This window comes from Bubalus bubalis, chromosome 3 (assembly GCF_019923935.1).
Source record: "Bubalus bubalis isolate 160015118507 breed Murrah chromosome 3, NDDB_SH_1, whole genome shotgun sequence".
NCBI classification, from domain to species: domain Eukaryota; kingdom Metazoa; phylum Chordata; class Mammalia; order Artiodactyla; family Bovidae; genus Bubalus; species Bubalus bubalis.
The window spans coordinates 63,303,749-63,318,545 of NC_059159.1; the positions used below are offsets into that span (position 1 = coordinate 63,303,749).

Genomic DNA, 14,797 nt, shown 5'->3' on the forward strand with positions numbered 1-14,797 from the left:
TGGTTCTTTATCAAATCAGTAAAAATGCATAAAGCTGATATTTCCATTAAGTGAATATTATGTCTAGATTTAAAATACATAAGAATTCTTGATAACAGGATGTCCACAGCACCCCAGAGCTGTCTGCATCAGTCAGCAGAGTCTCTAGCAGCAAGAACACTTGTGGGTGATAATGATCACCTCTCATCTCATTTTAATTTAAATCTCATTTTAAAATGATGAAATGAAAATATCAGGCACACCATATAATAATTTAGCTAACTTCAGTTCAGTTCAGTCTCTCAGTCATGTCTGACTCTTTGTGACCCCATGAACCGCAGCACGCCAGGCCTCCCTGTCCATCACCAACTCCCAGAGTTTACCCAAACTCATGTCCATTGTATCGGTGATGCCATACAGGCATCTCATCTTCTGTCGTCCCCTTCTCCTCCTGCCCTCAATCTTTCCCAGCATCAGGGTCTTTTTCAATGAGCCAGCTCTTCGTATCAGGTGGCCAAAGTATTGGAGTTTCAGCTTCAGCATCAGTCCTTCCAATGAACACCCAGGACTGATTTCCTTGAGGATGGACTGATTGGATCTCCTTGCAGTCCAAGGGACTCTCAAGAGTCTTCTCCAACACCACAGTTCAAAAGCATCAAGACTTCAGTGCTCAGCTTTTTTTATAGTCCAACTCTCACATCCATACATGACCACTGGAAAAACCATAGCCTTGACTAGACGGACCTTTGTTGGCAAAGTAATGTCTCTGTTTTTTAATATGTTGTCTAGGTTGGTCATAACTTTCCCTCCAAGGAGTAAGCGTCTTTTAATTTCACGGCTGTAATCACCATCTGCCGTGATTTTGGAGCCCAGAAAAGCAAAGTCAACCACTGTTTCCACTGTTTCCCCATCTATTTCCCATGAAGTGATGGGACCGGATGCCATGATCTTAGTTTTCTGAATGTTGAGCTTTAAGCCAACTTTCACTCTCCTCTTTCACTTTCATCAAGAGGCTCTTTAGTTCTTCTTCACTTTCTGCCATAAGAGTGGTGTTATCTGCATATCTGAGGTTATTGATATTTCTCCTGGCAATCTTGATTCCAGTTGTGCTTCTTCCAGCCCAGCGTTTCTCATGATGTACTCTGCATAGAAGTTAAATAAGCAAGGTGACAATATACAGCCTTGACGTACTCCTTTCCCAGTTGGAACCAGTCTGTTGTTCCATGTCCAATTCTAACTGTTGCTTCCTGACCTGTATACAGGTTTCTCAAAAGGCAGGTCAGGGAGTCTGATATTCCCATCTCTTTCAGAATTTTCCACAGTCAAAGGCTTTCCACACAGTCAAAGTCTTTGGCATAGTCAATAAAGCGGAAATACATGTTTTTCTGGAATTCTCTAGCTTTTTCAATGATCCAGCGGATGTTGGCAATTTGATCTCTGGTTTCCCTGCCTTTTCTAAAATCAGCTTGAACATCTGGAAGTTCATAGTTCACGTATTGCTGAAGCCTGGCTTGAAGAATTTTGAGCCATTCTTTACTAGCGTGTGAGATGAGTACAATTGTGTGCAGGAGCTGCTGAGAGGAGCTACCCCATGTTCAAGGTAAGAAGCAGCAGCTGTGCTTTGCTGGAGCCGCTGTGAAGAGATACCCCACGTCCAAGGTAACAGAAACCCAAGTAAGATGGTAGGTTCTGAGAGAGGGCATCAGAGGGCAGATAGACTGAAACCACAATCACAGACAACTAGCCAATCTGATCACACGGACCTCAGCCTTGTCTAACTCAATGAGACTAAGCCATTCCATGTGGGGCCACCCAAGACAGATGGGTCATGGTGGAGAGGTCTGACAGAATGTGGTCCACTGGAGAAGGGAATGGCAAACCACTTCAGTATTCTTGCCTTGAGAACCCCATGAACAGTATGAAAAGACAAAAAGATAGGACACTGAAAGACAAACTCCCCAGGTCAGTAGGTGCCCAATATGCTCCTGGAGATCAGTGGAGAAATAACTCCAGAAAGAATGAAGGGATGGAACCAAAGCAAAAACAACATCCAGTTGTGGATGGGACTGGTGATAGAAGCAAGCTCTGATGCTATAAACAGCAATATTGCATAGGAACGTGGAATGTTAGGTCCATGAATCAAGGCAAATTGGAAGTGGTCAAACAGGAGATGGCAAGAGTGAACGTCGACATTTTAGGAATCAGTGAACTAAGATGGACTAGAATGGGTGAATTAAACTCAGATGACCATTATATCTACTACTGTGGGCAGGAATCCCTTAGAAGAAATGGAGTAGCCATCATGGTCAACAAAAGAGTCCGAAATGCAATCTCAATGCTATCTCAAATCTTGGATGCAATCTCAAAAACGACAGAATGATCTCTGTTTGTTTCCAAGGCAAACCATTCAATATCACAGTAATCCAAGTCTGTGCACCAACCAGTCACGCTCAAGAAGCTGAAGTTGAATGGTTCTATGAAGACCTACAAGACCTTCTAGAACTAGCACCAAAAAAAGATGTCCTTTTCATTATATGGGACTGGAATGCATAAGTAAGAAGTCAAGAAACACCTGGAGTAACAGGCAAATTTGGCCTTGGAGTACAGAATGAAGCAGGGCAAAGGCTAATAGAGTTTTGCCAAGAGAATACACTGGTCATAGCAAACACCCTCTTCCAACAACAGAAGAGAAGACTCTACACATGGACATCACCAGGTGGCCAACACCAAAATCAGACTGATTATATTCTTTGCAGCCAAAGATGGAGGAGCTCTATACAGTCAGCAAAAACAAGACCGGGAGCTGACTGTGGCTTAGATCATGAACTCCTTATTGCCAAATTCAGACTTAAATTGAAGAAAGTAGGGAAAACCACTAGACCATTCAGGTATGACCTAAATCAAATTCCTTATGATTATACAGTGGAAGTGAGAAATAGATTTAAGGGATGAGATCTGATAGACAGAGTGCCTGATGAACTATGGACAGAGGTTAATGACACTGTACAGGAGATGCGGATCAAGACCATCCCCATGGAAAAGAAATGCAAAAAAGCAAAATGGCTGTCTGAGGAGGCCTTACAAATAGCTGTGAAAAGAAGAGAAGCAAAAAGCAAAGGAGAAAAGCAAAGATATACCCATTTGAATGGGTTCCAAAGAATAGCAAGGAGAGATACGAAAGCGTTCCTCAGTGATCAATGCACATAAATAGAGGAAAACAATAAATGGGAAAGACTAGAGATCTCTTCAAGAAAATTAGAGATACCAAGGGAACATTTCTTGCAAAGATGGGCTCAATAAAGTACAGAAATTGTATGGACCTAGCAGAAACAGAAGATATTAAGAAGAGGTGGCAAGAATACACAGAAGAACTGTACAAAAAAGATCTTCATGACCCAGATAATCATGATGGTGTGATCACTCACCTAGAGCCAGACATCCTGGAATGTGAAGTCAAGTGCGCCTTAGGAAGCATCACTATGAACAAAGCTAATGGAGGTGATGGAATTCCAGTTGAGCTATTTCAAATCCTAAAAGATAAAGCTGTGAAAGTGCTTCACTCAATATGTCAGCAAATTTGGAAAACTCAGAAGTGGCCACAGCACTGGCAAATGTCAGTTTTCATTTCAATCCCAAAGAAAGGCAATTTAGCTAAACATGGCCAATTATTTGAAATTAATTCTATATATAAAGAACATTATATGGGTGCAACAGTAACTAAGAAAATATTCCAGAATCTTGGAGTAAAATGCCCCGTGCTGTTTCACTGTATGTCAGGGGTGAGATGTATTGATCAAGCAGCAGACAGACCCCAGGGGAGGCTACTATAGCCTGAGTGAGGTCAGCTTTGCCTCAGTTCTCCCCAGGGAGAGAGACTTCTCCAAAAAGGAGAGAATATTACTTATACCATCTGGGAGGCTTCCTTCTCACTGTAAATTGTCCACAGACAGCCTTAAAAATATCCCAGCCCTAAGGGGTAAGTCTATTTGGGTGCACAGTTATGTACGTTAAAATAAATACTGCTTATGGGAGAGAGAGAAAAGGAAAAAGCAAAACCTCTAAGAATCCAAAGGCAAAATAAACTCCACTGTACAGTCAACCATACAATGAGCTGTCAAAGCCATGAAAACAATGATGGTTCTTAGAAAGAGGGAAACTAAGACATTTGCAAAAAATGCACACAATGGAACACATATACATGCATATTCATGTGCAGGTATGTACTCATAGATGTATGTGTGTGTGGGGTATGTGCATGTGTGTGTGCATGTGCTTGTGTGCACCTGTATGTGCGTGTGTGTGTGTGTGGTCACAAAGATATGAGAGGCTCACCTGGAAGGGCAGTGGTTACTTCTGAGTGCTGGCATGGTTTCTATTATTACTAATTTGTACGTCAAATTTGTCTACCAAATGCATGCATTATTTGCATGAAAAAACAGTTTGAAGAAGAAATGGCATACCATATTTAGATATGACAATGTCTTTTTGGTGACATACGTTGACTATAATTGGAGAAGGCAATGGCACCCTACTCCAATACTCTTGCCTGGAAAATCCCATGGGCGGAGGAACCTGGTAGGCTGCAGTCCATGGGGTCGCTAAGAGTTGGACACGACTGAGTGACTTCACTTTCACTTTTCACTTTCATGCATTGGAGAAGGAAATGGCAACCACTCCAGTGTTCTTGCCTGGAGAATCCCAGAGATGGGGGAGCCTGGTGAGCTGCTGTCTATGGGGTCGCACAGAGTCAGACATGACTGAAGTGACTGAGCAGTTGACTATAATACAGAAAAAGCTTCAGCATTTGAAAAACTGTGTATATATTAATTATTTCAAGTGTATTGTATCCACATACTGAAATATTCGGTGGAGGCATGTGAGAACAGAGTGTAGAATTTGGACTATGCAAAACAGTATCACAGAAAGAGATAAGGGAAGGGCAGGCACCCGCAGGGTTAACAGTTAACAAGCAAGAACTCATCTGTAAAGCTCATCCTGTCCTTTCAGACAAACTCTGCAAGGCCCGCGGGCTATGGTGCAGCCAGAAGGGTGTGCTCAGGGAGCTCTGCTCTGGAAAGGTAGGCACTGAGGGACCACACCCAGCCCTGTCCAGATGGAGCAGTAGTAGGGAGAGTGTGGAGTGACCTCCCCGAGAACTGTTCCATCAGGGCTGACCTCAGCATCGATGGCCTTCTGGTCCATGTATGTGCAGTCCTGAGGGATATCCCAGTTCTTCTCAAGAACCTTGAGTAGGTTATCATGCTCAGCTTCATGGAGTAGGCTTTGATCCATTCTTCTGGGATTTTTCTGGCTTTATTCATCTCTGTTTTAATAAAAACAAATCTTAAGTAATGAACGGTCAGATCTGGCCATCACAGGAAGCCCAAGATTTCCCGGATCCCTCTCATTGCCAAGACATTCAATTCTACGAACACCTGGACTGCCATGAAACAGTCTTCTCCCTCATCAGCCTCTGGAACTTGTGTCCATCGTCAGAAAAGTCCTCAATTGTCCCCTCCTTCCTCCTGGTCTAGCAGGCTTCATGCCAGCCCAGTTCTCCCAGTATGACTCCCTTCTTGTCAGCCCCCTTCTCCCAGTATGTCCCCCAGTTCTTGTCAGTCCACTTCTCCCAAATGGCCCCCCTTCTTGTCAGCCCAGTTCTCCCAGTACGACTCCCTTCTTGTCAGCCCAGTTCTCCCAGTATGGCCCCCTGCCCCTTGCTACACTGGTGACTGCTTCCTCTTGTGAAGCCCTTTGACAACAGGCTTGCAGGAAGGTAGGTGCCCTCAGGCTCCACAGGTGGAGTGCAGGCCCCCTCCTCCCCTACTGCAGATGCTACAGAGGTTCTGAACTTGGATTTCAAGGGCTCCTGGTGACAATACTGTCCTCCACTGACAAAAGCCTTGAGCAGGGCCTGGAAGGTACAACAGATCCTGAGGGGGAGGTGGCCCCCAGCCGGTACCTGAATGATATGTGCACAAATCAGCCACCTTGACCGAGGCCAGCGTGATTCTGCAGCACCCCCAGCCCTTCATGCTGGCCAGGGTTGGCAGCATTCCAGCAATAGGCACACCTTCATGTGTCCTCCTCAGTCCCCCACACTGCCCCTCACTTTCCTGAAGGCCCCTCACAAGCACCCCCACTCTGCCCCTCACTTTCCTAGGGGCCCCTCACAAACACCCCCGCTCTGCCCCTCACTTTCCTGTAGGCCCCTCACAAGCACCCCTGCTCTGCCCCTCACTTTCCTGCAGGCCCCTCACAAGCACCCCCACTCTGCTCACTTTCCTGCAGGCCCCTCAAAAACACCCCCCTCAACAGATCACTTGCATGAGGTCCAGATCCCCATGGGGACCAGACCTAAGACACTACCCCCAACACACTGGCTTGGACTCCGGTGTCAGACCACGTCATCCACCACTCCTCACGGGAACCACCGTTCACACACACACACATCTCTGGTCCTTCTTTGGTTTGTCTTTTATGAAGGTGAGAAGCTGCTCCCCACTGCAAACCCTCAGCTGCTGTAATCATCCCCCCATCAGTGAGCCCTGAGGGGACTCAGGATGGGAAAGCACAGGACACTGGCCCCAGAGAGCTGAGTGCACGTCACAGGAGTGATTCATGGGGCCCAGACTCTTGCATCTTCATACCCAGAGAAGCCCTACATTCATTAACTAGAGACGTCTGGTTTTCTCTAGTGAACAGTAAACTTGTGATGTTCACTGGTCTTTGTTGCAAAAACTCCTGTGTATCCTGGCCCCTCCCTTCCCTCTTCAGGCAGCCCCCCAGAGATATCTGAGATGCTGTCTCCTGGGTCTAAGTCCTCAGAATGTCTACCAAATGAATAAATTCTCAGCTTGTAGGATGCACTTTATTTTTTAGTTGACACTCTTGACTATGCACATGGCTCCTACTATGAGAAATGTGCTCACGAGCGTCCGATTTAACTCCGTTTCATGGGTGAGAAATACTGATCAAGCAGTAGAGAAACCACCAACTCCCTTCCACTGATATTCCCCTCACCCCCGCGGCAGTGCCAGGACGAGCAGGCCTGGCCTGACTGACAGCAAAGCACAGGCAGAGGATTAACGGAGGCCCCCATGTAGTGTCTCAGATAGCTCTGAGGGGCTGCTCCAAAGAGGGGAGGAAGGAGTCAGGATACAGGCAGTCAGAACATCAGAAGATCACTGTTAAAGAAAGTCAGACATCTTAAGTTAGGGAATTTAGCGCCCTTTTATGTACAGGAAGATGCAAGAGTCTGGGCTCCCTGAAGTCACTCCTGATGTGCACTCAGCTAACATCTGGGCCACTGTCCTGGGTTTGCTCATCCTGAGTCCCCTCAAGTGCACGGTCAGGGAATTGGGGTGGCTGCAGTGGCTGAGAGCTGCAACACCCTCTGTGTACCAAGATGGCAAGCAGCATTCCTAGTTCACAAAAACATTCTCCTTATTTTATAGAATTGTTGGTCACTAATCCAGCTTGAAACCATAACTCCTAGAGCCCTGAAGAAAAGCTACTGGAAGACTAGAGCCTGAAAAGGCCGACACCTGCTGTTACGGCGAAGGAGACAAGCACAGCTGGTGGAAGGAAGATACGCAAAAGAGTCAGCAGGAAATCCTAACTTGCTCTAGGATTGCTCTTACTCTTGCTCTTGCTCTTGCTCTTGCTCAGAACGTGAGACATCTGAGTCAGAAGCTCTAAAAGCTGTTTCCACTTTCAAGGAAGTAACTACAAAATAGCTATGAACAGCTGTGACCCGCCCAGCTGTGCGTTGGGACTGTGTACGCAGCTCTCTGCAGGAAGCCCTCCTCAGCTTGAAGTCCTCTCCTTGTCACTTAGCAGAGCTACATTGTCTCTGCGCCCCAGGCTCTACTCATCTCTGCCCAAGCACACCTTTCAAGTCTGGACACATGATATGTTGCCTGACTGGTTGGTTCTCTACAGAGATCAGAGAAGAAGAAATGAGAATCAGTAATTAATAGGTGACCAGACCTCTTCTCGAGCTTCCCCTTCAGTAATCGTGCAAACTGTGTGACCAAACTACGTGAACAAGAGAACATCCAGAGGAAGATTCTGAGGTGTCCTCAAGCCTGGTGGGGATGGCGACTGACCCCCCTCCTCTCAGTGATTCACTGAGATGACTCCCCTCCTTCCCTTTATTTTTATTTTATTTATTTATACTTTAGGTGCTCAATGGTTTTTATTTTATTTTTTATTTTTTTAATTTAAATTTATTTATTTATTTAACTTTACAATATTGTATTGGTTTTGCCATACATTGACTTGAATCCGCCATGGGTGTATATGTGTTCCCCATCCTGAACCCCTCTCCCACCTCCCTCCCCATCCGATCCCTCTGAGTCATCCCAGTGCACCAGCCCTGAGCATCCTGTATCATGTATCGAACCTGGACTGGTGATTCAGTTTACATATGATAATTTACATGTTTCAATGCCATTCGGCCGAGCGGGATCTCAGAGGTGTTTCTAGCAGATACTCCGCCCACCCTCTTCCCAGATGGCCGGCATCCTGATTAAAAGCACCTTTCCTTTCTACTGACATTTATGAGAATGTAATTGATTTTGTAAGCTGTGAGTAGCAGGACACCACATAAAATAACAGCTGGAGATAAAAAGAGGAAAATGCATGGTCCCTGCCGTGAGGGAGCGACAATTTAGGAGAAAGAGAGCAATGCGTCACAACTGACCCACCAAGTACTGCAGTGCAGCATGAGCCCAGGAGAAAGGGTCAAGTCCAAACAGAGGTGGGGGGACACCTCAGGGAGGGATGCGAGCTGCTGCACAGAAGCTCTGGGGGCATGGGATGGAGGGCCCAAGATTACGGGACAGTACAGGGGGACACGGCCCTAGGGAGAGGCGTGTGTGGGGTACTGTCGGATGAGAGTAGTAGGAAGCACACCTGAAGAGGTGAGGGCAAAGCCCATGCATGCTGGCCTGTGGACAACAGCCCAGAAGGAAGAGCGAGTGAGGGTGAGGTTATCAGCCTGAACGTCAGCTGCAGTATAGGAGGGAGCCTCAAGGACGGGTTCCAAGAAGAACGTTGTGACCATCCAAGGAAGATGTGGACACTTCGAGACCAGGACGTCACTGAGGACATGAGGATGGGGGTGGGGGGATGCATTTCAGACCCAGAGGAGTCAGAATTAGACCCCAAGAACTAGGGCCCCAGAATGAGGGCTCCGAGGCAGAGGGGCCCACCGCACACACAGTTCTCCAAGCACAGAACTGGCCAGCAAACAAGTCCCAGTGACAACTATCTGGTCTGTGCAGCCAGCGGCCTCCCTGCTGGGACGTGAGACTATCTTGGCCTTCCCAGCACAATGTACTGAGCTGCATACTCACACTGTCTTGTATTTCTCCATGGATTTTTTTCACTTTGTGCAGTTTGTTCGCCATGTCGTGGGCCTCTTTATCTGCCCTGGGGGGCCTTCTGCACTCCTGCTTTTGCCGTAGAAACTTTTTCACACTTTCAGCCCTTCTCTCCACAGCCGCTAAATGAAACTCGGAAACAGAGGAAAACAAGGCATGCCTTGAAAGTGATGTGATAAAGACAATTCAACCTTCCAGGCAGCCATTGCTGCCACTGACATACGGCTGTTGAGATTGAATACCCATTGCTACGAGCTTCATTCTGAACACGGGGTGCTCTGGGTCACAGACCCATCACTAACCACCTTTTGGGAGATCGGAAGTCCCCCTCCTGGGGCAGCAGCAAGCAGAGCCCCCTGGAGAATGTTCCTGTAGGAGAGGTTGGGCACCCCACAGCCAAGGGGCTGACTCCAGTGCGTTTTCTCTGTCTACAGAAGAGAGGTGCTCCCCTGTATACTCTTGAGAGGGGGAAAAAATTAACAAAAAATTGTTTCTACTATTTTAAAATTTATTTTTATTGTTATTATAGTTGTTCTTATATTTAATTCCAGTGGCCTTTATGTCTGTCTTGTAACAGAATCAAAGACCCTTGTGTGCATTCTAAGTCACTTTAGTCATGTCTGACTCTGTGCAACCCTATGGACTGTAGCCCGCCAGGCTCCTCTGTCCATGGGATTCTCCAGGCAAGAATATTGGAGTGGGTTGTCATGCCCTCCTCCAGGGGACCTTCCCGATCAGGGATGGAACCCATGTCTCTTATGCCTCCTGCATTGATAGGCGGGCTCTTCAGCACTAGTGCCACCTAGGAAGCCCCCAAAGACCCTTAGTATTAGCTAAATATATCTAAGTCCTGACTTTATTTTTTACTAAGTATAGTTGATTTATAATATCATATTAGCTTCAGTTGTACAAGATAGTAATTCAGTATTTTTGAAGATTCTACTTCATTATGGGTTATTACAAGACCATGACTATAATTCCCTGTGCTGTAGAGCAGGTCCTTGTTGGCTATCTAATATAAAGTATTAATAGTTGTATCTGTTAATCCCAAGCTCCCAGTTTGTCCCTCCCCACCTTCCCTCTCCCCTTTGGTAGCCATAAGCTTGTTTACTATGTCTGTGTGACCATTTCTGTTTCCCATGTACACTCGTTTGTATGACTATTTAGATTTCACACATAAGTGAGATCATAGAGTATATGTCTTTCTCTGTTTGACTTATTTCACCAGAGAATATTACGATTAGTGAAGGAAGTTAGATTTCTTGATGGTCAAATCTTCTGTGAATTGTAGTGCCTCCTTTGCTTTTTTCTGTGTTTTTTGTTTTCAGTTTTATTAAGACAAAATTGACATATAACACTGTACACATTTAAGGTAAAGAAAACATGATAATTTGATACAGGTATATATAGCAAAATGATGACCATAATAAGGTTAGTTAACAAAACCATTACCTCCCAAAGTTATCTCTTTTTCCTTTTGTGGTGAGAACATTTAAAGTTGAACTGGAAAGGTGTCATTTTAAATATGTAGTCTGATAACAAAAGGGAACCGAAAATCGTATTGAACACTACAATAGTCAAGTTTGTATAACTCTTATCCTTAAAGGAATGCATCTAATAAAAAACAAACCAAGTGACTCACAGAAAAAACCTTGCAGGTAGCTTCTCAATTTCCCTTAGCTTACAAGGAGAAGTGGAAACATAACTGTCATGTTTTCTGAACTAACAACCACACGACCGTGGACTGAAGGAGGATGAACACTCTCCAGGACCGTTCTGGCCTGTAGCAGGGAAAATAAAATTATTTTAAGTTCTGCATAATGAAGACAGGAGTGCCTACTTATTGCTAAAACATATTCATCACTATCTTATCTATATACCTCTGGTTCTTTAATAGAGTATGTAACAAAAATAATAAAGATGAAAGTATAAGATAAAACATTGCAAAAGAACTAAATAAATACACTAGAGAACAAAAAGATAAAAAGTAATAATCATGCACACAGGTGCAATTTAACATGCAACTTTTTAAGGCAACACAAATCAGTCAGGAAGAGGATTATGTAGTAAATAATGCTACTTTCACTGTGGCAACAGATGAAGTGAATCAGTTTCTCTCTTTATCATGTAAAAGTCTCTTATAAATATATTTTAAAGGTTTTTCTTGGCAAAATAAGTGGAATAAAATAAAATTATGTTTCTGAGCAGGAGGAGATAACCTAAGTTTAAAAGATAATGGGAAAAGCTCACCTGAGAATTCTAATATGTGTCACACCCCAAAAATCAGAAACTTCAATATATGACAACAAAGCAAACATCAAAATAAAAAAGATCATCAACTTACTTAAAATAAATATGCATAACTCATATGACCCTGGGTTAAGGTTTTAACACAAAAACAGTTTCTGCAAATTAAAACAAAAGTCATAAAAGAAAAAAAAAAAGCTCTCTGAAAAAGAGATAAAGAAGTCAAAAGCTCTCCTCAGCTATTATCACTGTAACTCCAGCCCCACACTCTCTGGGCATCATGACCTGGTCCATGGGAAGGGCTCCCTCTGCCTGCATCCATCAGAACTCAGAGCACATGTGGTGGGTAGGGACAGGGGAGAAGTCAAGGACCAAGGTCCTTTCTCTCTGGTCTATCTCAGAACCACTGGACTTCACGCTCAACTGAAAATCCTAGAATGGAGGTTGAAGATTAAAAAGTCAAGACAATAGTCATGACTGCACAGTATAACTCAAGGAAACAAGATCATAGAGATGCTTCATCCAAAACATGTGTGAAAATTACCTTGTTGGCGTGGCCATTCTTCACCCAGCTTGTCAGTTCTGCCTTTAAGCTCTCTTTATACTTTCTAGCATCCATCTTCCTAATGACTATTTTGTTCTCAAAATGAATGAATTCCTCTGGACATAACTCCTTGAAAAGGAATGCCACAAAATTCAGTAAAATCATGCAAGAAAATTCAAGTGCTTCTCAACAATATGTCTCATGAACAGAATTACAAGTGTCTTACAAACAGGGGGCGAACTATCTCCCCATTGTTCCTGGCCCGTAAACCTAATGGAATGGTGAACGCTTACAGAAGAGTGTGCAGCAAAACCAACCAGGAGGTGAACACAGACGGGCAGAGAGAAGGAAGGGGCATGAGAGGAGAGGAAGGCAAGAATAGAAACCCAGGACCCAGCACACAGTGTGGGAGATGGAAGGGTGGTCCTGTCCCAGAAAGCAGAAGAGGAAGCAAGGTCAGGAGTTGAGGGGCTTTTCCCCCAGTTACAGGAAAACACAGACTGTGAGCAGGAAGGCTGTCAAGAAAGGAGCAATCTTATTTTGTAAAGAATCCACTGGTGATTTTCAAAGATCAGATGCAGACAATTAGGAAGGGTCATAGCTTATCTCTGTGAATGGCAGTTACCATCCACTAAAATCAATTCAAAAACAATTGCAGAATTACTGTTTACCTGAGCTCTGAGACAACTTCTCCAGAATTCAAATATGGTAGGTATCATAAAGCTGGACCATTTCTCCAGGTGAAAGGGTAAGATTGGAAGGGAATCCAAACTTTTCAATCCACATTTAAAATAAAATTGAGAAATTTAATATTCTTTCTGTTTCGTCTGAAGTTCTATCCTTTGCTTCAGAGTCACTATCGTGAACCCAGACACTGAAACTATCCCTGATCTAAAATGCTTGATGGAAACACAGTACTAACCAAGAGTATCCCTGATTTACTAAGAGAGGGGAAAAAACCCAAAAGCCCGCCACAAAGTTTTATACTTCCTGAGGCCTTGCAGCTGGGTCAGTTCTCTAGAGGGTAGAGGTGAGGGGTGTCTAAAAGATCTGCAAACTCAGTTCAGACAAGAACACACAGCCTCCACCCTGGTGCCAGAAGTGAAAGTGATTTCATTATGAATATGATTTCTGGCTTTTAAGCACCAGCCTGAAAGGGGCAAGTCTGACTTTCTCAAGTCCTAAGATCACTTGGCAGGATTCATGCTAAAGCTGAAACTCCAATACTTTGGCCACCTCATGCAAACAGTTGACTCATTGGAAAAGACTGATGCTGGGAGGGATTGGGGGCAGGAGGAGAAGGGGACGACAGAGGATGAGATGGCTGGATGGCATCACCAACTTGATGGACATGAGTTTGGCTGAACTCCGGGAGTTGGAGATGGACAGGGAGGCCTGGCATGCTGCAATTCATGGGGTCGCAAAGAGTCGGACACAACTGAGCGACTGAACTGAACTGAAGATCACTTGAAGGTCACCTTCACAACACTCAAGGAAACTTCTCCCCAGGTCGCTGACTCAGTTCTGCTTTAAGCCCTCTGGATATCCATGTAATTCATTTTTCCTCAGATATTTTAAAATATAAATTTAAAAGTCCTGTTCTCCAAAAGCTTGTATTGCAGTAAATTCTGTTGGATTCAACTACTATTGCTACAAATCCACTGCCTGTGAAACTATGATCCCTAAAATGCTGGCAGATTTCCTTCAAAAGAAAAGGTTGGGGGTGGGGGGTTGGTTTATGAATAGGCATCCTCAAGGTTTCTCATTGGAAAGGTTATGTCTTCAAGAAAGGGCTATGTACACAGATTTCTCCAAAGTTATTTGACAATAAGAAATGAGTTTTAATAAACAGCTACTAAGTTATGAAACTCAGGTTTGGAAATTCAGGGCTAAAAAAAGCCACTTCAAATAATACAGTTGAAAAAAAATTGTTTGTTAGGCTGGAAAGTACAGTCAAGTTTCAATCAGAAGATCTAATTCTAATTCCACCTCTAAATGCTGGTTCCTCATCTACAACATAGGATCCAAGTATCTCTCTTGCCGCCTTACAGACTGCAGTAAAAGCAAATAAGACAAACGCCTCAGCACAAGGTTTTGGACTTTTTAAACTAGGAGATAAGTAAGACCTGAAGAGCCAATGCCCAGTACAGTGACTACAGACAACAAAGCTGTATTATGAACACCAACATGCTGAGGATGTGTGTGCTCAGTTACTCAGTCATATCTGACTCTTTGCATCCCCATGGACTGTGGCCCACCAGGCTTCTCTGTCTATGAGATTTCCCAGGCAAGAATGTTGGAGTGGGTTGCCACTTCCTCCTCCAGGGGATCTTCCTGACTCAGGATCAAACCTGCACTGGCAGGAAGGTTCTTTACCACTGAGCCACCTGGGGAGCCCTAAACATGCTGGGACTAGATCTTAATTGTCCCACCACATAAAAAAAAGAAAAAAGGATGAGGACTCACACTTGACACAGGTGGCCTTCATACTGCAAAATAAATATACCTGTGTTCCCCATCCTGAACCCTCCTCCCTCCTCCCTCCCCATACCATCCCTCTGGGTCGTCCCAGTGCATATGTAAAGTTTAAAAATAAAATAAAATTAAAAAAAAAAAAAGTTGGCTTAAAGCTCAACAT

The 14,797-nt window shown here is 44.4% G+C and overlaps 1 protein-coding gene across 1 annotated transcript in view; it reads right to left on the reverse strand.

Annotated features, from left to right (window-relative positions):
• The window catches only part of DDX60 (DExD/H-box helicase 60), a 55,604-nt gene that overhangs the window by 13,563 nt on the left and 27,244 nt on the right, over positions 1-14,797 (reverse strand). The window contains 9 exon segments of the mRNA XM_044938438.2: positions 598-607; positions 5,155-5,302; positions 9,342-9,370; positions 9,372-9,500; positions 11,007-11,053; positions 11,056-11,149; positions 12,160-12,288; positions 12,831-12,869; positions 12,871-12,930. Of these exon segments, the coding sequence (XP_044794373.1) occupies positions 598-607; positions 5,155-5,302; positions 9,342-9,370; positions 9,372-9,500; positions 11,007-11,053; positions 11,056-11,149; positions 12,160-12,288; positions 12,831-12,869; positions 12,871-12,930 (685 nt within the window).